At 36.5% G+C, this 25386-nt stretch overlaps 1 protein-coding gene across 1 annotated transcript in view; it reads right to left on the bottom strand.

Moving 5' to 3' along the window:
* LOC109376551 (low-density lipoprotein receptor-related protein 1B-like) overlaps window positions 1–25386 on the bottom strand; it is a gene marked incomplete at its 5' end in the record, with an annotated part of 229966 nt that overhangs the window by 107509 nt on the left and 97071 nt on the right. Inside the window, 5 exons of the mRNA XM_019632528.1 lie at window positions 16245–16486; window positions 18877–18996; window positions 22169–22303; window positions 23807–23944; window positions 24673–24798. Coding sequence (XP_019488073.1) covers window positions 16245–16486; window positions 18877–18996; window positions 22169–22303; window positions 23807–23944; window positions 24673–24798 — 761 coding nt within the window. The remainder of the gene's footprint in view (window positions 1–16244; window positions 16487–18876; window positions 18997–22168; window positions 22304–23806; window positions 23945–24672; window positions 24799–25386) is intronic.

The raw sequence follows: 25386 nt of genomic DNA, 5'->3' as shown, positions 1-25386 counted from the left end.
TGCTACCTGTTGGCAGCTCAGGGGTAGCTCAGCTCGGCCCAGGAATTGAACTGCTGTTGCTCAGAGTTCACACTCTTGAGTGAGCTCTTAACCAACTGAGCCACTCGGCCAGCCCTTATAAGCATTTTGTAATTTACAGCTATTATTACATGAAATAATGAAACAGAAACATCTATTTAAGGTTTGACTGGAGACACTGATATGTTTACTATATAGAGAAAGGGTTCTCAATACAAACACTGCTGACATTTTGGTTAGGATAATTCCTTCTTTGAGGTAACTAGCCTATGCACTGTAAGGTATTAAGCAGCCTTCCTGGCCTCTACTCATTTGATGCCAGCAGTACTCTCCTGTGAGGACAATTGAAAATATCTCCAGGCATTACCGAATGTCCCCTGGGGTGAGAGGTTGTCCCCACTTGAGAACCACTAATGTAGAACCACAGAGTGCTCTCTGAAGTCGTCTTCCTCAATGGCTCTCTGTCACCAAATTTATTGAACACTTATTTGTCCTCATTCCCAAACTCTTTCTTAAAATAGTCTTTTCTTCATTTCTGTGACTCTACATTTTCTCTGGATGAGCTGGCCACTCCTTGCTATCAATTTAATCTGGTTTAAGAGCTTTGTTCCAGTTTTTCTTTACTTCCATGTACTCTCTCCCAAGTAAGCTAATCTAGCTTCATGGTTTTAGAAATCTCCTCTATTCTTCGATTTCTTAGTGTATATCTCTAGTCCAGAGATCTAAGATCAAGCCTTGAATACAGCACTGTTTGACATCTCAAGTTGATCTCTTACAGCCATCTCAGACTTAACATGACTAAACCTGAACGCACAGTTTACCATCCCTCAGGACCCATCAAGCTGTATAATTGAGAAATATAGGTATCAGTCTTGAGCACTTCCTATCCTCATTGTTGACATTCATCCTATTTGCAAACAATTTCATTAAACTTCTATTCATTACCTGCCATTCCCCTGAGGCTATAGTCGTGCAACTTACAACCTTTTCTAACTTGGAACACAATCCTCAGATGTGGTCCCCCTTCTCCTCTAGCTTTTTCTCCCACCAATCCACCCTCTACATACAGAGTAAATTAGTTGTTTTAGATATAAACATGATCTTCCTTCCTTCTCATCTCTTAGGTCTTAGATCAAATATTTTCTCCTCGAATGGGTCTTTACTGGTCATCCTATCCAAAGAAGACTTACAACACCTGAGTGTTTCATACTTAGATCATTATTTCCTTCAACATACTTTTCAAAACTGAAATTTTTTACTGTTTATTTCTGCGTTCACTTGACTTTGTCTTTGTTCCCTAGGAAACTAAACTGTAGGAGACAAGACTCCGTGTTATCATTATTGTAGCCCAAGAACACAGCACCAAACCTAACAAACAGAACTCATTAAATAAAGCTTTGGGTATGAATGAATAAAACGTCTCATTCTCTTAAAATGCTATACAGTCTAATCAACAATTACGTCAGGATTATTAATTATAGAATATGTTTTATATTGCCTTACAAAATGTATGTTCAGTAAAATTTTGAATATTGATAACAATTGTTGCAGAACAACTTAACTTTAATCAGTACGTATTGTTGAGTGTCTGCCTTAGGCAATCTACAACAAACAAGCCACAAAAATAGTAATAATGTAATGATCTGATAGTTTAAGATTACTTGCAAAGTAGTCATAACAAATGATTATAGTTGTGGACTGGTTTGAAGGAACATAGATGGTTTTAAAAAGTATTCTTGCTAAGCAAATATATGGATAGTTTCAATTTAGAATTATGATTACAATAAATTCAAAATAATAAAGAAAAAATTAAAAACAGAATGAAAAAAGAAACTATCCATTTTTACCAGTACTCAAATGTTCTAAATTAAGTCTGAAGTTTTTGCTAAAACTTATGTACATACATATACTTAAATGTGGGTACATATACATGCCTAAACACTTAAGTGTGTGTGTGTGTGTGTGTGTGTGTGTGTGTGTGTGTGTGTGTGTGTGTGATATATCACAGACCTATATATCAGGTGTGAGGGTTTAGCTAGGGCTTCAATTAAAAATTGAAACCTATTAAAAGATAACTTAATTGAATATATTCTTAAAAGCTTTTCAGGAAAAAAAAATTCAGATTTTCAGGCCTAATCAACTTTTTGAAGAAAATATATGATTATTAATGAATGAAATTATAAGCATGTTCATTAGAACATTCTCTTTGCATAATAAAAAAATATGCCAAAAATGGTATCTCATATTCACCTCTCAAAATCAGGTAGATCAAATGAACCATTTGTTTTGCTCAGGAATATTTAGTTCTTGAATGGTAAAAATTTAATCTGTATTTCTAGTCATTTGAATTTTTACAAGCATTGACCTACTTTATAGTGCATACTATCATGTACTTTTCCATACAACATTTCATACTAGAAATGATAAATTGCCAGAAAGTATGTACAATAGTTGCATAATGCTATCATATTGTGTTCTGATACTAAAATTCAGAAACCTCATTATGCTTTACATATAGATTGAATCATGTCAGTCTTTTGAGTTTTAAATTATTTAAGGAAAAAAATCCATTTCATTTTGTATAGCCAAGAGGTTTATAAAATCATAAGCATTTCTATCTATAAATAACTTAGTCTGCATTTGAAATTTCAATTTGTAATCATAATTAGTTTTCCAACCATTTTCACAGATTACAGAAGAGTATTTCCTTCAAGACTTCCAAAAAATGGATCATATCAAAAATTACCTTTCTTTGGAATGAACTTCAGATAACATTTAGTTGTCTGAGTAATCTTCTTCTGGTTTCTGATACAACAGATTTTCTGTCCTTTACTGGGATAGAAATATTCCAATATTTTCAGTATCTATGAATATGCTTTCAAGATAGCCTATCACATAGCTAACTTCTTCCACTTGGTTCATTGATAATGGGGTTACAAATACTAGTTTGATTTGAGTTTTTCTTTCTTTCAGCAACTGATTCAGACAAAGAAATTAATTTTCTATATTCAGCTTAGGGAAAAGTCTTGAGTTTCATTTTTTTAGGGGCAGGGAATTCTCAGGTCAGTATCATTTAATATTTGTGTTAAAACATAGATAAAATAGATTGCATGCTCATTAAACTAATGAATGACTAGCTGGTGACCATAAAAGAGCAAATACAATACAAGGCAGAGTAATTCATCAGGGTAGAAAATCAATTCTTTATATACAAGATAGATTTCAGAGCAAAAAATACAAATTATACAGGTAAAAACTGAATAGACATAAATTACGTCACACATCTTTTGGAAATCATATATATTGGGTTGTCAGAAAAGTCAGGATGCATTTTTACAACAAAAAACATAGAAAAAATACATCATGACTTTTCCGACAACCCAATATTTACGATTTAAAAATTGTCTGCTTCAATACTATAGTTATTTTTCAGATGAGTAAGCCAAGACTCAGAGATGTAACAAGTTCCTCAAGTTAAAGTCTAAATTTTGTCACATTATAGCTGCATGGCCGTAGGTAAGTCATTTAATTGCTCTATAATGCATAGTGCTTATTAAATTAAGGCGTTAAGCATGGTTTTATTCCATATATATAATATTGAAATATTGAAATATTGGGATTATAAAAAGATTTAGGAAGAAAAGTTAAACAATTGCCCTCATCAGTGGAACCTTAAGTACTTTAAAAAAAATATATAGGTTGAATTTTCTTTGGAATGCTTAATGGCTTAGAAGATGGTACTAAAACTTATGGCTCAGAGGTTCCAACCTTATAACCATGACATTTTAGTAAGCTATACTGGACTCCTAGAAACTGTACTCTACTGTTACCCACTTGTCTTCCTAGTGAATACTGTTAGTCATGGGCAAGTACAAGAAGAGAGAGAGAAAAAATAACAACAATAAAGAAACAGGAAGACTAGATGATATGACACAGATAATCACTACCATTAAAAGACTAAATAAAGTTTCATATCTTATTAGAAATAGGCTAATCAATAGCATTGCCATTGGTTACAAAATATTCTATATCACATTAATGAAATAAAAATTAAAATATGTGAAATATATGCATGCAAATAAATATATAATATACAATGAAATCAATACATTTATATCTTGTGTGTAAAAATAAAAACTTAGGTACCAAACATTAAACAAATTTTGCCTTTGACCTACAATAAACAGTATTCACTAGAAGACACTGATTATATATCATCAAACTCCCCAGGATAAAAATCAAAATAATTATCAAATCATTTTCACTGAAAATTTATATTAAAAATAATTATAGATTTAAGTATTTTTAGCAACTATAAAATTCAGACAAGAGTAAATTGCAAATAATTTTTAATGTGATAAGATGTATCATAGAGAACATCTTGTCAATCATCTCATCAAAAACATCGTTGTCATCAGCATCAATGCCATTATCCTTATCATTCGGTTAATAGCAGGCACCTAGATGGTACTTACTATGTGCCAAGAACAGTTAACACTATTCTACATATATTATATATTCCTCACTAAAACTTTATGAACTAAAAGAGCACACAGAGGCCAATAAGCCAGTAAGCAACAGGAACAAGGTTAAAATACAGGCAGTGTAACTCCATGGTATCCACTCTTTATCACTTCATTAATAAGAGATAAAATAATACCATAGGAGCAATGTTTTTGCAAGGCAGACTTCTGTTTTAGAGATAAAGAAAGCTAAAACTAGCCAACACTCTTAGTTTGCCTTTTGGTCTGATAAAGCAAAAGTAGATTATATGTGAGTGATGGAGGTCAGTGTGACCTACTAAATTTCTTGGTTCTGAGATTGTTCTTAATAGAACTAAAGCTGTTGTGTAACATTGTGTATGAGGAGGAGGAAATGAAGAAACACCTCTGATATATATGGATTTTTACTCACAGTTAATTTAATCACACCTAAATTTGAAAGCTAATATTGTATCTTTTAAAATCAATTTCTTGTTGTGTACTACTGATAAAAATATGTTCCAGATTTTTATCAAATGGTATTCATGTCGTTCAAATCTTTATGGTAGATCCCACTGCAAAGGGTAGTGAGGGCTTTCAGATATGTACATCTGATTCGTTTCAAATGCAAAGCTTCAATTACATCCTACTGTGATTGCACTTGACTTTTTGGTCCAATGGGAATGTGCCAGGATCCATAAAAATCTGTCATTTTTCTCCAGGTTACTTCAAAATATAAAATACACAATTAAATGGCATGCATTAAAACAAAAAAAAGAGAGTCTATGATCACAAATCTAAACAAATGTTCTAGTTTACTTTTCTCAAAAGAAGTAACCATGATAATCAACATGTCCAATACACACCAGCAAATAATATTGCTCTGTTTGGATGTTCTCTAAACTACAGTTATCAAGCGTCAGAAGAAACGGTTCCACTATGGAGCTGATCTCTTGCCCTAGAAGATGAATATTTCTCACGTTGTTAAAACTGAAAGAATTTTCTCTCCATGCATATTTTTTTAAACAACAAGATTACAAGATTATATATATATATATATATATATATATATATATATATATATATATATATATATATATATATATACACAAACATAATGTAGGAAAGATGGTTTTTAAGGCAAATGGGTAGGTGGAAAAGGAAGCACCTATAAACATTCCGACATACCATGACTACAGAAAAACTTGTCCAGAGCTTGGGTCAGGGGATGAGACCAGGAATAGCTGTTGATATGCAGCTGTTTTGTCCTCTACTGTAGGGTGTCACAAATGCAATGTAGTTCTGAACTGGGCTCATCTGCCTCTTAAACACACACACACACACACACACACACACACACACACACACACAGAGGCAATTCACATACAACACTACATACACACACTCCTGAGGTGTGATCCTCTGGCTAGCTGTAGGAAGATTGTAGGTAAAATGTCACTCATGGGGCTAAGCCCCTTTTTAGTGTTAAAGGGCATTCATGGTTGAAAACTTGGGTTTCTTTGCCTACTCATTCTGTGGGTGGAGACATAAGCTGACAGAATGTTGACACTGGGTGGTGTGATTTCAAATCAGAAAAGTACTATGTAAAATGGGAAGTGGTTCTTCCAGGGGACCAGCGGAGACTCGAAAATGACAGCCTAGGGAGGAGGTATGGTGTCCATAGGCTCCGAGTTGTCAACAGGGTTTGCAGAGGTGCTGTTTGCTGGAGCATGGGCGACTGCATAATTCATGAGAAGCTGGTTGCTGCTAACTGCAGCAGTGGTGACAGAGGTTTTCTTTTTCCGACCACCACAGGTCCCTGACGTGGGCTGAGGGGTGCTTTGGGGGCCACCTGCATAGCACGGTGCAAGCTGCAGGTACTTCGATGCAGGTGGACTGGTGAGAAGACAACTGAGTTTGGAGGGTTTTTCACCTAGCAGTAGCCTCGGGGATGTGTGTGAGATCTCTTAAAGCGGCATGGGAGAACCGTGAATATCAAAACATCTGAAGGTGGAGTAGCGTCCATGTCAGTGACATCAGGATTTACATATTGCTGACCGGTCAGGTTGGCAGATATAATGGAGAAGGTTGAGGTCATAGCAGGTGTAGAGAGGTCAGAAATTGATGTTGTAGCTGTGACTGAATGTAAACGACCACCATTCTTATTATTTGGAATTCCCAAAATGTGATTAGAAGTAAGAGGTGAAAGAGAAAAAGCGCATTTAGGAAGAGATAAGTGAGGGACTGTGTGTCCTTTTTTCTGATCAATATTTTGTTTTAGAGGAGGTGTAGGGACAGACAAGTTCGGAGGCCAGGCAGATAGGTCAGCTGAGTTGGCAGTAGCTGGGACCCGCCCAGCGTGAGTAGCCTGGGGCAGGGAGTCTGCAGCCACCCCAGGTGGGGTAAAAGAAGGGGCAGACTGAGTGTCACTGCTGTCTGCTATGACCTTCGTTTTATCTTCCACAATCTTATTCCACTGACAAGCAGCGTTCTTCGAGGTGTCAGGGTTTTTGTCAATAGCTAAGCAAGGGAGCTTATGTGGTACCAGCAGCTCCCCTTGATCCCACATCAGTGGTGGCAGGGGTAGCGAAAGTGGCATGGAATCTTGCGCTGGTGGAGCCTGCTGCTGGTGGATGCCCATGAAGAAGAGCTCACTGATGGGATATCTTCAGACTTTTCACTGTGCATCTCCTTACCCGACATGAGTGAGTCTGGATGGATCTGCGCATGGTCTTCACCCAGCACTTCCTTTGTGAATCTCTCTGGCAGCAGGGAGCAGCCTGGGTTTGGGGCAGAGAGCACTGCTGCTTCTGAATCAGGTTTTGGAGGCGGCAGGCTATCTCCAGCAGGGCTGCCTGACCTCATGACCACCTGGCTTTCAGAGGAGGAACTCACTGGAGACACCGGGGCATTCTCACTCAAGCTGCATTCTGGGTGCTTCGGACTGCCGTCCAGAGAGGCCCAGGACTACCCTTGTCAGAAATGACAGCTCCATTGGTCTTCAGTAGATCCCCACTACTATGGTGGCTGTTCTGATCGTCCTGTCCATTGGTCTCCATGCGATTCTCTTCATTTTTTACAAGCAATTTCTTTCGTTTTTCTTGGATCTTCACTTCTATGTCCTTTGAGCCAGGAAATGGGTGGTACTGCATGGTATCGGCTTCATAGATTTGACTACCTGCTCGGGTGGAAAACGTCAGTGAGTAAAATTTCGCACTGGAGGAGGGATCCTTATGGTTCCTGAGGGTCTGAACAGCCTGGATAGTGACTGAACAGTCTTCTTTGGAGGGTCTTTCCAGTTCACCAATGGCGGCAGGCTCCCCACAGAGGAATATAGGCCCTGCGGGAAAAGATACACCCTCCTCTACTGGATGTGCAACGTGGTGGGTAACCACACATGATTCAGGTGGCTGAGACCAGGGCGGAGGGGAGGGCACACGCTGGAGCAGCAGGTTGGTTCTGGTCAGGTGGGCCATCGTTGCTGCGAGGAGGGAAAATCACCAGGCGATGGCCACCAGGCAAGGTGTGACGGCAGAAAAGGCAGTGGAATAGGAGCAGAAAATTGCTAAGTAAATTGCCCATCTAGAGCCAGTTGTGCGCCAAACGAACCCGAGAACAGAGTAGGAAACTTGGAGCACTTCTCCTAGCTTCTCTGTCTTGCTCAAGGTCTAGCATGCTCTGAACTAACTGTCCAGCCAGGCATTTATGAAGTCTCCCTGGAACACGTCACAGAGAAAGCTGCCCACACAAGTCCAACATGTGAAGAGAGGACATAAAAGATCAAAGGGTGAGGCCTCAATGGCCAGCTAACCCTTCTGGACTTCCCAGAGGCTGAGACTTCCTGCAGTGGGTTACAGGTGTTTGGCACCAGATGGGTCACCCTGCGGGGACCATTCAGAGGCCCCATCTACCACTGAGGCGCCATCCACCAGAGCTCACTCCGCCTGGGCAATGTCTCTGTGGGCCTTCCCCAGGTCTGGGAGGCTGCAGCCTGATCAAAGGCAAGGGCTGGAGTGACCCAGATCCAGCACAAGTGTGGCCCACCTCCTCCGGGCACCTCCCCGGCTCCTATGTGAGGACTGAAGCCAAGTGCACTTTCTCCATGGCTGCCTTGCCTGCCAGCTTCACCAGCCAGGTGCAGAGGTTTCTGAGGCATGGACAGGAAGTCCTGACCTGACTGGGTGCTGCATTTCACGACATCCCTTCCTGGAAGACAGGTTCTTTCTTCACTTCTTTTTAGAAACTTGGTAAAATAACATTTAAACAGGCCATTACCCAAGTCATACAGTTGGTAGTGGCTTAGCCAGGATTCAAGCCCAGCTTGTGTGATCACAGTGTTTCCTAATCCCATATCCAACATGTGTTATCATTTTTTCTTCCTCCCTCTCTACTTCCCTCCCTCCTTCCCCCCTCTCTTACCTTTTTACCCCTTCACCTGGCCTGGATATCTCAGGGGAAGTGCTTATTTCTCTAGTTACTAGTTCCCCATAATGTGCCAAGTTATACCCCTACATAGGGATGTTCTTGCAGCCTAGAAAGCTTTCCTCCCTCTTTGAATCAATTCAATCTTCACTTTCTCAGGCAACTCTTCACTATGTCAAAATTCCATTATGGGCTCTCATCCTTACTAGGTATCTTCTGTTAGCAGCTCTGATACCATGTACAATGATCAGATGCTATATTGCCAGACAAAATTAACCTGCAGGAAAAACAATTGTTTGATCTTAGAATTCTTGGGAGGAAACTACTTTTTATATTTATATGTGTTGATATTATTAGCAAAGATGCACTTGTGACTTTAAGAATGTAACAGAAAATGAATTAAATAGAAACTATACAAGAAATCATCAAAAAGAAAAAAACACAAACTTCCCTGCATATATTATACCAGCCACAATTTAGTCATTAAACTATAATTTTTTTTTTCATTTTCCCTGTACTAAGCTGGCTTACTTGGAATAGGCGAAATATACAGCCTCAAAAGGCATATTAGAAACTGTAGGGGATGGACACTCCAGTTTGTTTCCTGGTAAGAAATATCCCTCACTCTGGAAATCACTGTGAAGAGACAAGGTTTCTGAGGAGATTATGCTGCCTACCTCAGGAATGTTAGGGCTGACATAGGTTGAAAACTATTGGTATTGCCATTATAAAGGAACTCCCTCAACTTAGGTCCCTGCAACTAAAGGCAAAATATCTGTAGCATTTTCATTTTTACAACTTTCCTTAAGAAGGTCCCAAATGGGACTTTTGATTGCTTCTATATCTAGGGGTTGCTTCTCAGGTCCATTTTGGGAGGAATTACACGCCTGTAAATTTCTTCTCTGAAAAATATTTAAGTAAGCTAATGGCTAATATCCAGTTAAATTACTTCATTAACATCTTCTACAGAGGTTACACAAACTATCTTACTTTTTTTGAATTAAAATTTGTTTGTTTGGAAAAGGGCACGGTTAAAAAAAAACCAAACTAATAAAAAATTAGCTGTTTAAAAGATACTGATATGCTCTTCATTTTAATAAAGTTCTGGCAAACCCAACATATCTCTGACTACTTTTCCCAAACAGCTCCTACAAAGTAGTCAAACTATAGAATGCTGTCTACAGTGTTGGTTGAAAAACAGTATATTTCTAGATCAAATGAGAATATCAAAAAGCAGCATACTTGGGTCATGAAAGAATGCTTTTATGAGTTGTATTTTGGCATTGTCCTATGGATTACATTTAAAAATGCTAGCACAGCCTTTCAAAGTTCATTATTGCATTTACTCAAAGGATAAGGCAATGGACTGTTCACTAGATCATTCAGTGGTCCTCATTTAAAACCCAGAAAGTACATTTCCTTTAAATTAAGGGCTAGGAAAAGCTTTTCTACTCCTAAGAAAATTTAGTATTTCCCCCTCACCCCTCACACTCCCCCCACACACTTAAGGACTCCATTTATCTCAGTGTTTCTCTGCAGGGTGTTATGGCATTTTGGGAAGAACAATTCTTGGCATGTGGGATGTCCCCTCCCCCACCTCCCCCCCATGACAGCCATTTAGTATCCTGGCCTCCAGACATTAATGCCAGTTGGACACTCAGTCGCTGTGACCACCCATACTGCCCACACACATTTCCAAATGCACTAGTTGAGAAAACATGAAATACACTGTTTATTTCCTTTGAAAGTCAATCAATTTTGTCATTAAAAGAATATCTGGGTGACAACATTATGTCCTATATATATGCATTCTAACTTTCTCTCCCCGTCTTGAAATTGCAGTTTAGTTTATATTTTCCTTCCTGAATTTCATTTTGTATTCTGATTTTATTGCTAAGATAATCCAAATCCTATGTTGAATCAGCTAAGGTACAAATAAATGAAGAGAGTGTGACAGTTCAGAGGCATCTTTCCTCCTTCATTCTTAAAAGTAATATGGCCGCAGGGATAGAAAAAGACAGAACGAGGAATACAATAAATAATGTTGTAAGCATTTCTTAGGGGGCCAAATGGACCCATGTCCTTTTGGGGAGTCCACTTCATAGTTGATGTAGAGGCCTGACCACCGCATTGTATTTTTGAAACTGATGTTGAATAATACTGTATGTCAGCTATAATTATATATACATATAACCTCGGGACATGGAGTAGAGTGCGGGAAAGGATTCAATGGAATTGTAATAGATAAGCACGATATCGGGAGTGGGAGGGCAGTGGATGGGGGGAGGGGGGTTGTTACTTTGTGAGGGTGAAAAGGGTAACTATTGCATTGTTCTGTACACCTGAAACTAACAATAAAAAATAAATAAAAAATAATAAAAGTAGTACTAACTTGAAAGAAAGTACCACCATTTTATACAGTATGCATTTTTAACTCCTGCACATAAAAAGGTAGGAAAACTACTTCTGAGAATTAGCTGTTAGGAATTAACGTAGGATAATATGCCAAAGAGAAGTAATATTTTTTTAAACTTTTATGAAAGTGACTATGTGTAAATATCACATTTATATAAAGCCTTATTTCTGTACAACAGTTTTAAATGAGAAGAATCCATGGGAAGTGTTTATTACTTTTAACATAAAATTTCTTTCACTAAAAAAATAAATTTTAGATGAAGCTAGTTTGAGTCTGTCTTCATTTTAGATGAAAAATGTGAAGATATCTAATCATACACTTTTCTTTTTCCATATGAGCAGAAGCGGTTTTGGTTCTGATTTAACTGCATGAGTTCCACAGATTCCTCATTTTTGGCAAACCTATTAAGCAAGTCAAGATTATTACATTTAGATATCGATTTGTCTTTTAGTATAAAATATCTTTAGTGACAACAGTGCGACCCAAAGTGTTCTGTTTTCTGTACTATTTGTATGTCTCCTATAATCTTAGTAGCTACTTTTGCGGGAGTACTTAAAGAAGATAGTATTAACTTCTGTGAAAATGAGATAAAAACTGAAGATGACATTACCTTACATGCTTCTTACCTTAGAATTGTAAAGGGCTATGTTAGCAGGAAGCTGGGAAAACTGATTCAATTCAAATACGTCATGTGCTGCCCATTGGCTCATGTGATTTTCAGCTTTGCTTGATCCAATCACATTCTGGTTTGAGTGAATGTAAGCCACTTCCTGAACACCATATAAAAATGTATTCATTGATATCTGCTCTTGATTGACAACTCTCTCATTTGAAAATTTCATTGCTTTTCTTGGTATACAAAAGTGCTATTTTTCTTATGGCTAGGCAATTTTGAAGATAAATCGATTCTATCTTTTATAGTTTTTGGTCTATGTCTCTATATAGAGAAACTGATGTGGCTAACAGAAAAATCATCATCTGAGGATGAAAAGTCATCACTAGCCTGAGAGTTGCAATCTTTGTCTGTTGCACACAGTTGGCTTGCTTTCTTCATTGTTTTAGGAAAAGTGTCAAGTTCCCTTTCATGTTCCTTTCTCCTCTTGAACTTCAAAGAACTAGTAGCTTTTTGTTTTCTTACTCGTGACTTGGAGGAAATTTCAATGTCATCAGACTCACCACTAATATCACTACTGCCTTTTCTTTTCATAATAGATTTCAGGATGATGTTCTCAGGATTTAAGTGTTTTGAAATTAGTCTATTTCCTCTGACATCCATCTTTCTATCATCACCATTATCCCTTATTTTTACAGGGTTTTCTGTTTCAGAATTTTCAGATCCATCCATGGGGGGGGGCTGAAACCCTATACTATCTTAGGGAATTTCTCAGCTGTTTATTGTGTGGGAAAGATGACATCACTATCTTCTGATTCTGTGGCATTCTGTAAAATGCAGTGGTGGTCAGCTGTATTTTTAAATTCTTTTCTCATCATCAGACTCGGAAGAGTCTGCTCCAAAATCTTCTCACTTTTATCAAAAATACAGTTTTTATTTGGATTTAGGATGTTAGCTAATTTTTGATGTTTTGAAGTACCAACAGAGTCTTGACTTTTCTGACAACCAACCTCTTTGGTTTCTGTTGAAAGGCACATGGGCTGTTCATCAGAACTTTCATCGTCAGATGCAATGTTTTCCTCACTATCCTCAACTGATTTATATTTTGTCTCAAGCAATTTAAAGAAGCCACAATGGAGTAAGGTAAGCTGTCCAGGAGACCCTGAAGCTTTACTTGAGTCAGATGCTTTGTTTTTAGCAGTCTTCACTCTTGAGTTTTTCACTGATTCATCATCGCTAAGATCATTGCAGAGACCACATGATTCTTTTGCCAGTGGTTCTGCAGATTGTTCTGGACCTCTGTGTTCTTGATAATCAGGCTTTCTAGGTGTTTCTAGCTTGTGTCCTGGAGGCTCCTCTTTCAACCATGTTGTAGCCATCAAGATTCTTGCTTCCACTTGGCCTTCTCTCTCCAGGATGTCCTTCATGAGACAAGACCCTTGGGACCTTAATCTGAAGAGATTAGAGAGCCCAAAAAGCTCTCCTCAATGCTCTTTTGATCCTTGAACTGCTTCAAAATATCACTTGGCATTTTCACTTCCAACCACCACACAGTGAAGTTGCTGCTTGTATACCTGTCATAAGTATATGATCTAATCCACAGTTCTCAAGGATATCAGCCTAAACATTTTCACTTCCCTGCATTGTCCAATCCTGTATGCTCTGTCAATGCTTTGAAGATCATTGGCTGGAGTCCAAGTAGGATCAAACAATGCAACAACACTGGCACCAACAAAATTGAGGCCTAGTCCACCAGCCATTGTGGAGACAAGGAAAATGTCAACATCTTGTGTACTGTTGAACTCTTTTACAATCTTAATTCTTTCCTCTGATTTTGTACTTCCATCAAGTCATTGGTAATCAAGCCCAGATGCCACACAGTATTGCTGCAGCACATCAAGCAACTTGGTGGAGAAGGAGAAGAGAAGAACTTTATCTTTGTTTTTCCTACAATGGCTTAAAACCTGCTGAAGGACCTTCATTTTTCCACTGTATTTTGGGTCAGAAAGTGTTTGAAAGGCTACATCTTTGCTTTTCTGCACAAAATCTGGGAATCTGGAAAATACCTGATCAGTGTTCCCTGTTGTTTGGAGATCCTTGCAGCCTGCAGTAATGCGACGTGGTTAGCTACCTTCTGAAAGACAGAAAGGTAACTAAACACAAGGTTTTCACTGTTCCACCATGTGAATTGGTCTTATAACAACAATTCCTCCTTTTTCGGCTACTGTTGCAGGTACAAGGATCAGAGGATTGAAGTATCAAAGTCACATCTTCTGTTTCTAATGCTGTTTGATACACAGCTTTCTTAAAATCTGTCAGAGAACAATACAGCATCCGGTCTTCTTTGTTAGGCAGCTGATCCTTGGTTAGAGTCTTAGTATGCCTCAGAAACCATCCAGACATCTTTTTTGCAAGCCTCTGCATGGCTTTTCGGCCAATAGATCGTTCTCTTTTTTTGCTGTGTGTCTCTGACCATGTTCTACTGGATCAGAAAACTGCTTCTTGAACTGGATCCTGCTACTTAATAGTCCTGGCACAGCCCAGTCCATAACACACCACAGTTCCTTCATGTTCTTCTGAAGAATGGTTCCAGTGAGGCCAATGCAAACATTACATTTTAGAGCTTTCATAACTTCTGTTACTCTAGCCTTTGGATTCATGATTCTGTGAGCTTCATCCACAATGACAGCTGACCATTCCAAGCTGTTAAGTTCATCCAGACGTAAGTGCAGTGTTACATAAGTTGTTAGAGCAATTTCACATTTCCTCTGCTTTACACGAATCAGTTCATTGTCTTTTTTGTTATCATGTAATATAATGACTCTGAAACAACCCCAGGTGTCCAATTCATCGCTCCAGTTGTACAGGACAGAAAGAGGAGCAACTATTAAGAACATCATTTTTGCTAGAGAAGAAGTGTTTCCTTTTTCAGGCTTATTAGTAAAAACTCTGGCAAGTTATATTCAATATCCTCTTGAGTTCTTTCCATGCAAAACTGCAGCCAAAAATGAAATAACCTGTACTGTTTTTCTAAGTCCCATATCATCACCAAGAATACACTCTCTTCCTTAGATAAAGTGTCCATAAAGAAACTGGGCTCCTTCCCTTTGATACTCTCGCCAAATATCTATTAATAGTATAAGGAATGGAGTCTCTACCTTCAGATAATTGAAAAACAACGGCAGATGATGGAAATTTTTGGTCTGGGAAATAAGGTTTTTCTAAATCTTCATCATCAACTATGAAATTCCTGGAGTAATCTTTAAGGATTTTACTTCTTGAAGTCTTTTCAGAGGTACTTCCCTTTCTTGACAATCTGAATATAAGACAACTGCAAATGACTTCCTATTTTCATCCACTATGATAGATTTTATGCTTGCTTCATAAAGTTTTTCATTATCTGGAGAAGAGACAAGACATCCTTCTCCTGGAGGCCATGTGTCTTCGCCGGCGGATTCCGCGAGGAGCTTTGGAGCAGAGAGATCCATCTGGCCAGCGGGATGGGCCTGGTAGCCTGGTTCCTTTTAATACCCAGCAAGCAGCGGAGGACGGCGAGGAGGCGGTGAGCAGGCATGGAGCAGGCAGATCACGGCCAACACCACTTCCCGCCGCCCTCCGCACAGCGCCTCCCTAGAGCCACAGCCACTGGGGTGAGAGGAAACAAAGGTTCTGCCTAAGGCGGTCCAGGGTGTAGGGATCGTGCCGTCGAGGCAGCCGCAGAGCTCAAGGGCGCTGTGGAGGCTGACAAGGCGGCGCTCTCCTAGCCGTCTTGGACTCCGCCGCAGCCGAGGGAGGACTGCAGGCGGGCATGCAGACCCCTACTCCTCCCACTCAGGGTTGGGCCTCCTTCTATGGCCCAATGCAATTTCTAACCCTGACTCGGGAAATCCTGTGTGAACCTCTCCATATTTTTGACAGTTTATTGTTTAAGAGAAAAACAATTGACGGTTCCTAATCTCATCTCATGATGAAAGAAACCTCATGTTCATGATATAGTGTTAAACATTGTAAATGCAAAAATGTTCTAGAAATGTTTGGTATCATTCATTACCATTCGTATATAGCTAAGTCAATACATTAAAACAAAAACATAGCAGCATGCAATTAAAAACAAATAAAATCCAGGTATGAGAATAAATGAGTAGAGAAATGTTTTATTTCTATATAGGGAGAATACAGAGGAATAATTGGATATGTTGATTACCTCCTATAATCAGATTGTGATTGATAGATTAAAATAAAACTGGAAATTGGGAAGGTGTTAGCCTTCAGATAATCAATGTTATTTACTTACAATCAAGCCACTGTTTGCTTGCCTTTTTTCTCTGTCATGGACCCTTTTGTAGAAAATGCCTCCTGGATTAAACTGAGTACTCCAAATAATCATATCTCTTTGATAATACACATCCATCCCTGTTATCCTTGAATTATGTTCAATATGAGAAATTTGTTGATGATCACCACTGTAGTTGAATGGATATATAAAACCCAGGATATCAGTGTCATTAGCAATGTAGAGAACTTGATCTTCAGAGCCTGGAGATTATTATAATAAAATACAAAAATAAAGTAAATTTCAACTAATGTAAAATTAATGATTGTTCTGTTAAATTATCTTGAATTCTTAACACAGTTTCTTGCTCAATAAAAATGAACCAACTTTATACATTCAATCTTCATGACATTTTTTAAGTTAAATTTATTGGAGTGACAATGGTTAGTAAAATTACATAGGCTTCAAGTGTACAATTCTGTAATACATCATCTATATATCACGTTGTGTGCTCACCATCCAGAGTCAGCTCTCCTTCCATCACCATATATCTGACACTCTTTACCCTCTTGTACCACCCCTCTCCCCCCTTACCCTCTGGTAACCACTAAACTATTGTCTATGAGTTTTTGTTTGTTTGTTTATCTTGTTCCTTTGTTGCTTTCAGTTTTATATCCCACATATGAATGAAGTCAATATGGTTCTAAACTTGTCCTGTCACCATATCCAAAATTTACTCAAAATGGATCAAAGACATAAACATAAGACCTGAAACAATAAACTGCATAGAAGAAAGCATAGGTGCTAAACTTATAGACCTTGGGTTCAAGGAGGATTTTATGAATTTGACCTCAAAGGCAAGAGAAGTAAAAGCTAAAGTAAATGAATGGGATTATATCAAACTAAAAAGCTTCTTCACAGCAAAAGAAACCACCAACAAAACAAAGTGGCAACCAACCAAATGGGAGAAGATATTTGCAAACAATGCCTCCAATAAGGGGCTAATATCCAAAATACAGAGGGTGCAAAAAAATGTATACACATTTTAAGAAAGGAAAAAACTATTAAAATTGTAACACTCAATATATACTGATAACAAAAGATGAATACAAGTCATGTGTATACATTTTTTGAGGCACCCCTACTATATAAAGAATTTATACAACTCAACAACAGAAAAACAAACAATCCAATTCAAAAATGGGCAGAGGATCTGATCATGATATTTTTAATATACAGTTACCTAAGCATTTCTAAGAGTTATTAATGTAGGCTTTCCTAGGGCACAGCTTATCTTATGGCTAGAAATTAGGTATTTATAGGAGACATACTTTGTGTGAAGAGGGGTTTCTATTTGATAAGTCATAATACATTATGTTCTAATGATTTCTCAATATGCAGATGCTATATAGTATTCTTATTAAGCTTCAAACATTTCTGAGCATTTAGTTTATGCACTAGAGAGGGCATCACCTTAGGCTAACAAATGAAAATTAAGATATGAAGAACATTCTTCCAATATTCATATATCTTAAATGATCTTTTATTTTTATTATACAAAGATATCAATATTTATTACATTAAAGTGCCACCATCTCAATATTATCTAGAAGCTTGCTAAGTAGAACTCTCTGGTCTAATGTTTTGACACCTACGATACAATACTGATGCCATGTGTACACTGAGACAAGTAAAACCCAAAAGTAAATCCTGAAAGTATTAAAATATTAACAAAACCATAAAGATTGAATTGCATGTATAATATCTGCAAATTTACAAAAATAATATATGAGGTGTAGTTCGCGCTATAGGTTTAATAGCTCTCAGTGAATGTTGACTATGTGGCAGGCACTGTGATTATCTCCTCCTCATACAACAACTGTGGGAAATAGGTATTACTGGTCCCATTTTACAGATGTGGAGCTGAGGATCAGCGAGTTAAATAATTTCCCAAGGCCACCCAGAAAAGTGTAATGCTGGGATTCAAATATAAGTACATCTAACTTCATAGCCCATGCTTGATCCACTTCATCATGCTGTCTTCCTCTTGTGAGAACTATTTTATTAACATTGTGCAATAATGGCCTATAGCTAACAATATTTAAGTCAAAATATTATTTAGTAAAACATACGAGCACTAAAATCCATATCTAAAAACGTCTGAAATCCATATCTGTCATTTAATTTTAAAAAATGATATTCTTAAGTGGAGGTTGTCTGAATTGGAAAGCATGAATTTATTTTAAAAACCTTTTGAAGTCTTACTCAAAAGTCCATTCTCCTTATAATGATCACCTTTAACCTGCTATATTTACCCCATGGTGTAATTTCTCAAATATGCTGAGAGTGGGCCATAAAGAAAGATACTTCATATTCTATCACATTGGCTTTTAAAGTTTTACACCCTCCTGACAAAATTATTTGGACAGTAATCATGTATTTGACAGTCATGTTTATTAGCCATCCCAAATTAGATTAATTAAGAATAATAAGAATCCAACTAGCAAAATTCGTCAGCATTAAAAAGGGACTTATTTTATATTATGAGGCATGAAGCTAATGCTAAAATATAACAGGGTCCTTTTTTTTTTTGTCCCCATAAGATGTTTATAGCAACATTACACTAGCATTTGAAATAATTGTTATAACTTACCTTTTGCTATGCATGTGTTATTTCTTTCTTGAAAATTTTGGTCACATACACATTTATATGATCCTTCCGTATTTATACATTGTTGGGAACATGTACCAAAGACCAAACATTCATTAAGGTCTGAAAAGAAGAGTTCAAGATAGCATCATAATACCCCCAATTAGTATTTCCATTCCCTCTACATTTCAAAAATGACAAATTTCTTTTGTCTTTTTTAAACTTCTTATTTCTAATTTTTTTGTTGTCCTTTCAAACCCTGGTCTGTGATGTGTGTAATATATTTAGGCCATAATAATGTTTTTACAATATTTTCACTATAATATTTTATCAGTTGTTTGTATATTCGTTGTTAATCCACTTAACATATTGAAACATCCATTTCAAACTTTCCTAGTATTAGCATTCACTCAAATAAACAGGTTTTGAGGTTTCCTTTTCAGCTTGTTTCTCATTCCCAAACTCTATGCCTTTGCACGTGTCATATACTGCTCCTTTGTCCTATAATGTCTTTGTTCCCCTTTACACAAAGAATTTCTACTCATCTTTCAAGATGCACCTGACATGAAGCCTTCCTTGGTTTCCACTGATGTATAGTAGTGACTGTCCGTCCCATAGTTTCCACACTCTGTGCTGTTTTGGTATTTTTCTCTTACAGCATTGTTCACACTATATTTCACATAGATGGCTATATATTTAAATCTACTACTTGACTGGCAGTCACTTGAGGGCATAAGTTATGATTTATTCATTTTTTATTGCCAGCATTTTGCACAACACCTGGCAGAGAATGAAGATGTGGATGGATCTCTAACACATCTCTGGATTCATATAGATGAAGTGACTATGTAACAAGAAGGACTAGGTGAGTTAAACAAGAAACTAGATGTCTGTATATAAATAAATACATAAATCGTAAGTAATAAATAAACAAATCACAGGCAATATTCTGTGTCTTAGCACATGCCTCTAATTTTAATGGCTTGAGCAGGTCCAGGGTTGAGGTTAGCTGACTCTGGTGAATTATCCACTTTGTCTCTTTTCCTCCTCTTCTTTTACTTTCTATCAGCATAATTCCTCTGCCCTAATTATGTGGTAAATCTGTGAGATAAATCCTTCCCTTGGATTAGAGAATTTAAGGATAAGTGCAGTCATAATAACTATCTTTTGTCTAGAAGTCTACAGTGTTCCAAAGGCTTCTGGTAGAGACAAGGGCTTTCCCAGTGACACGTGTAAATGATGGTGCCGAGGCTCTCTGATTCTGTTGTCTCTATTATGATACTGTGCCCAAGGGGAACTTTAGCACTCTCATGACAATTCACTAATGTTTGAAATGTAGGGTAAAGAGATTTTTTTTAAAAATGTATTTACTTGTTTTAATGAATACTATGCCAGGAATCAAGTAAAATACGTATGATCAGCACTTAACTATCCAAAAGTATTACAACAAATATTTTTTTTATTTGTTTGGAATCTGTAATTTTAAACAGGAAGTTAATTGTTAGTATGGTTTTCCTTTGATATGAAATCAAAATAAGCACAAATCTGTATAATTTGATAAAATCTCAGCTCCCTCACATGGCCCTGTGATGGCCAGGATCACCACTTTCTCTTTATCTCTGTAATAATGTCTGTATCACCAGCTTTTGAAGAGAATGGAGGAATCCCACACATGTCCAATATCTAGATCAGTGTCTTCCACACAGCAACTGTTATTCCCTTTCTATATTTCTTCTGCTATTCCATTTTTTTCTTTCCTTTAGACATTACAATTGAAGTGTTTCAGTTTTTATATTAAATATCAACATCTTAAGGTTTGGGTTTTTTTGAGCTATATAAAGGAAGAGCACAAATTCAAATTATTTGGATTGCAATCAAATGAATGCCTATCTTCTCCACACCAAATCAAAACTCCTTTTCTTTACTATTAAATTCCATTTGTTAAATAAAGATGAAAATTATATTTTTCATAAGTTACTCATTTGCACAACAAAAGTTTATAAAAATAGTGGATTCATAGCTATTTCCCTCAGAGTGTAACATGTAGGTTATATTTTCCATGAAATATAATTAAAAATAAAGAACATTTTGAGACTAAGATTTCTAAATTTAGTAAGTATACACAGGAAATAAAGCCCACTATTCCAAATAAATATGAGCAAATTAATGTTATTTGAAATTAAAATCTTGAAGAGATTGTGTGTGTGTGTGTGTGTGTGTGATATGTGTATGTTTATATACAATTGATGAAAAATGTCTAGGAAACAAGAAATATTCTAGTCTTGAGAAATAACTTGCTTTCTTCTTAAAATAGAGAAAACAAGTTGCCAGTTTTCAGTGTTTCCTTTTAATGGAGAAATAAAATGTCATGAATAATCCAAGCAAGTATACTGCTCAAAATGTACATAAATATGACATGGATACACTTCTTTCCCTTTAGGCTGAGTATAATTAATTTATTTCAATGATTCCAATTTGACTGACGTGATATAGAATCACTTTTTTTTTTCTCAAGAATAACATATAGAGACAGTAGAAAAGGAAGCGGGTAGGTGAAAGCATTTTAGAACTTGAATTTATGCTAGATATGCCAGACTTAGATAATTTAGGTTTGGCTCTAATCCAATAATATCATTTTAGTGGAGAAACGAATAGAAAGTACATATAGGTCTGCATTTTGTGGCTCTATAATTAAAGCCCTGATTTAAATTATATTTACATATAACTTACATATTTTCTGGCTATTCTACATGCTCAATTTTTAAATGATCGCAAGTACTCATAAGTTGACAGCAATTTATTTAAATCTTGTCTTTGAATTTTAAAAGACAATTCTTGGTAATACAAAGCACTGTTGTAGACATGGTGTTAGAACAAAGGCCCCCAATTCTCCAAAAGCAAAGTGCCTATTGCAGGATTGCAAATGCCACAACTGAAGAGAAACGGGTCATCATAAACATGTTCTTTCATGAAGTACCACTAATTCTCTAATTGTTCCTGAACCAGCAATTTCATTATTCCTATTTCAAAAGAGAACTGTAACAATACGATTGAAATTCCTGGAGGTATGAATCAGCTGCAGGAAAGGCTCTATAGCCTCTGACCATTATCTTAGCCTTAAAAATAAACAGGGTCTTGACCCCAGGGACTTTCACTCTCATAAGTACACAGGTATCCCATAGATACACAACATTTTGATGAAAATCAATCTTGTGTCATCGCACAATTTTGCAGCTTTGGGAGTCTTTTAAAACCTAAAGATTTAAGAGCAAGCTGTTGAGGAAATGTACTATACCTTCACAAAGTCTGTTTTTCATGTTTCTCTGAAATCCAGGCTTACAGCGACAGAAAACAGATGTTTTTATTTGATTACAATATGCATCATCTCCACATGGGTTCACATGATCTTCACAGGTATATTTCATTGGAGCTGGGATTTAAAAATATGATAAAAACCAATATAATTCTAATTCCTGAAGTGGGAGTTCATTTATTCATTTAGCTTAATTTTAAATTATATGTATTTTACCATAAATGACTCTTCGAATACATAAAATTATGGTGGTCTCTCCATATAAGCCCTTATTTTTTTATAGAGGTATAGAAGAAGATAAAAAATGAATTCATTTACATTGAATATAGTTTAGATCAAACTGCCAACAGCTGATATTTATAGCTGTTACAAAGATATGCTGCTTTCTAAAAGGAAACAACGTATCAATGATTCAAATGACAAGCTAGCTTTATGATGTTATGATGTATGCATACTGCACCATTCTCTAAGAACAAAAACATCTCCTAGAAACTACCTAGGGATGAGGCATTTATTGTCAACCTAACTTCAGTATTCAGGAATACAACCAAAGGTGCTACCATGTTACGCAGAGCAGGTAGGCTCAATGAGCAGCTCTTAAACTTTTATAGACTGAACATGCGTCTGAGAATTGAATGTGTAGCATGTTACAATGGTCATGAGCTGCGACACAGGTTAGGAAGGACTTTGAGTTATATGTAGTCCCAGCATAGTTGTTAGAATTGCATTCCTTTATCTCCCATTCAGCAAAACATTGTAGTATGCAAATAAATGAAGGGGAATTATTATAAGGGCAACATTAAATTAACTTTATTTTACCTAAACAAATCAAATTATTGAGAAAAAGGAGAACTTTCATTAGGAGAATTGGGACCATTATTAATCGCTACTAACTCTTGAATATTTTACAATTAATTAAAATACACCAGTAGAATTATAGTATGAATGAGATATATCCTGAATCTCATTGCTTCATCATCCAGTGGGGAAAAACTTAGATGCATAATAAGAAAAAAAAAAAGACTTAAAAGCAGTAAGTATTCAGTGGCTTTTATAAGCAACCTTAATTTAGGGTTACAGTTCAATTATTTCCTTAATATAGAAAAGCAAATATCAAGCACTATCTAAACACCAAATTCTTAACAGTCAAGGTCTAGTAACTCAAGAACCATAACACTCTAACTGAATAAAACAATGATGGTTTCTTTAAGAATAATTTGACAGCAGATTAAAATTTTAAAACATTAATTATTAAGACCTTCATCATCATTCAACAAATATCAATGTTTGTGAAATTCAAAAAGTATTAAAATTATGTTTTAGAAACTAAAATATTAAGGGGTATAGATTTCTTTGCTGACATCAAAGTCTGCATTAGGATATTGAGTTCTCAGCTCTAGCTGTAATGAGGGTGCTCATAGCAAAATCAACCTTTCCCACCTCATGCTTTCTGATACTATGTGATGTTCAACTCAGCTTTGGCAAAAGCTTTAACAAAGTTATTCTTTAAGCACTTTATGAAGTGCAATTTTTTCTCACAGCAGTAAAGAAAAGTTTAGTCATACTGAAGCGTACATTGGACTTCGTGTGTCACTGCACTTTAACAGAAAACAAACTCACTTATTCTGCAGCCTTGTTCATCTGAACCATCTCCACAGTCGTCAAGCTGATCACACTGGAGGTCCATGGGGATACATTTTTTATTATTGCAAGCAAATTCATCTTTTTTACAAGGTCTTGCTTTATATGTAAGCTTACCTACACAGAGTCATTAAACATGATTAGTGTGTCACCAAATCAAAACAATTTTATTTAGCACATAACATGTCCAAAATTGTACTAAACGCTATGAAATACATGGGTCCACAATCCTTTATTTGAAGCTCTTAGGGACAAATTTTAAAATTATGAAATGCTTGTTTTTTTTATTTTTTAAAATAACAATACATTTACCTTATAGTAAATACCATCTTATTTCTATAGGAAAATGTTTGGGTATTTATCCTGAGTGTAATTTGTTTTAATGTAAACTGCCTCAAGCCAGATCAAGTCAGGGTTTGTCACCAAATAATTTTGCCACATAATTTAATAAAGTCTTTGGTTTTGAGAGTTCTTTTAATTTCAGAATTGTGAAAAAAGGACTGTGTACACACACATATATAAGCCCAATCCACCCCCAGGAACTATTAAACAGAGAACATTTTTAAACCACCATGTTATTTATCTCATGCAACATTTTCTTTAATAAGGTGCCTATATCCAAGAGATTTACAGACTAGCAGAGTTCCTGGAGAAAGCTGAAGAGGTCTACCACACAAATGAAATGTTAGCCGATTATTTTCTTACCCTGTTAGAAGATCAAGTGCCTGAAAACAACACCCTCAGATATACACATGAAAAAATGTTTAAAAAAATTTTTTGCGCTCTGAAATAATATTATTGTATAACTGCCACTGAATCAATCATTTCACATTAAATGAATTTACCACCGCAGAGATCTTCATCTGAGTTGTCCCCACAGTCATCGATCCCATTGCACGTTTGTTCAGGCTGCACACATATTCTGTTATTTCTGCATCTGTGAGGTCTTGTGGGTGGGCACAGAAATTTGACTGAAAAAAAAAAAGAAAAACCAAAGCAGTTCCTTTGAGGACACTGACTAAGGAAGAACCATACGTTTTTGTCTTTGTTTTTGTTTTTTTCTTCCTTTCTTTTGAAATCTATAATCTAGATTTTCTGAATATCGTTTGTTGTGGAAATTGCCTACATATAATAGATAAGAGAAAAATGTGTGATAATAGAAGCTTGTGATTTTAGTTATTTATATTAACTACAGAAAAGAGTGCACAGCTGTAAAGCTGAATGAAATAAGAAAAAGCCAGATTTCATGGTCTCATTTCCAGATGCCTTATTTTAGCCGCCTTCACTTGGTGTACCAAATTAATTTATGCCTACGGTTTATACAACATGGCAGGACACTTAGCTATCTGAAGGAGCAATTTCACACAGAACAGAGCTTGAGAAAGCATATGCTGCAAGCCTAAACTTGAAAATAGGCGATCCAGTGAAAAGAATATTTCAACAATATTACAGCTGGGTTTTTTACTCTACGTCTCTGTAAACAGATGTGTAGCTATGTATCTCAGGTGCATAAGGTTATGTTAGTTATTCATTTTTAATGTGTATGAGAGAGGGGGGGG

Source organism: Hipposideros armiger, unplaced genomic scaffold, assembly GCF_001890085.2.
Source record: "Hipposideros armiger isolate ML-2016 unplaced genomic scaffold, ASM189008v1 scaffold_1150, whole genome shotgun sequence".
In the NCBI taxonomy this organism is placed as follows: domain Eukaryota; kingdom Metazoa; phylum Chordata; class Mammalia; order Chiroptera; family Hipposideridae; genus Hipposideros; species Hipposideros armiger.
The sequence above is the reverse complement of the archived record's forward strand: the minus strand, read 5'-3'. Positions and strand labels throughout refer to the sequence as shown.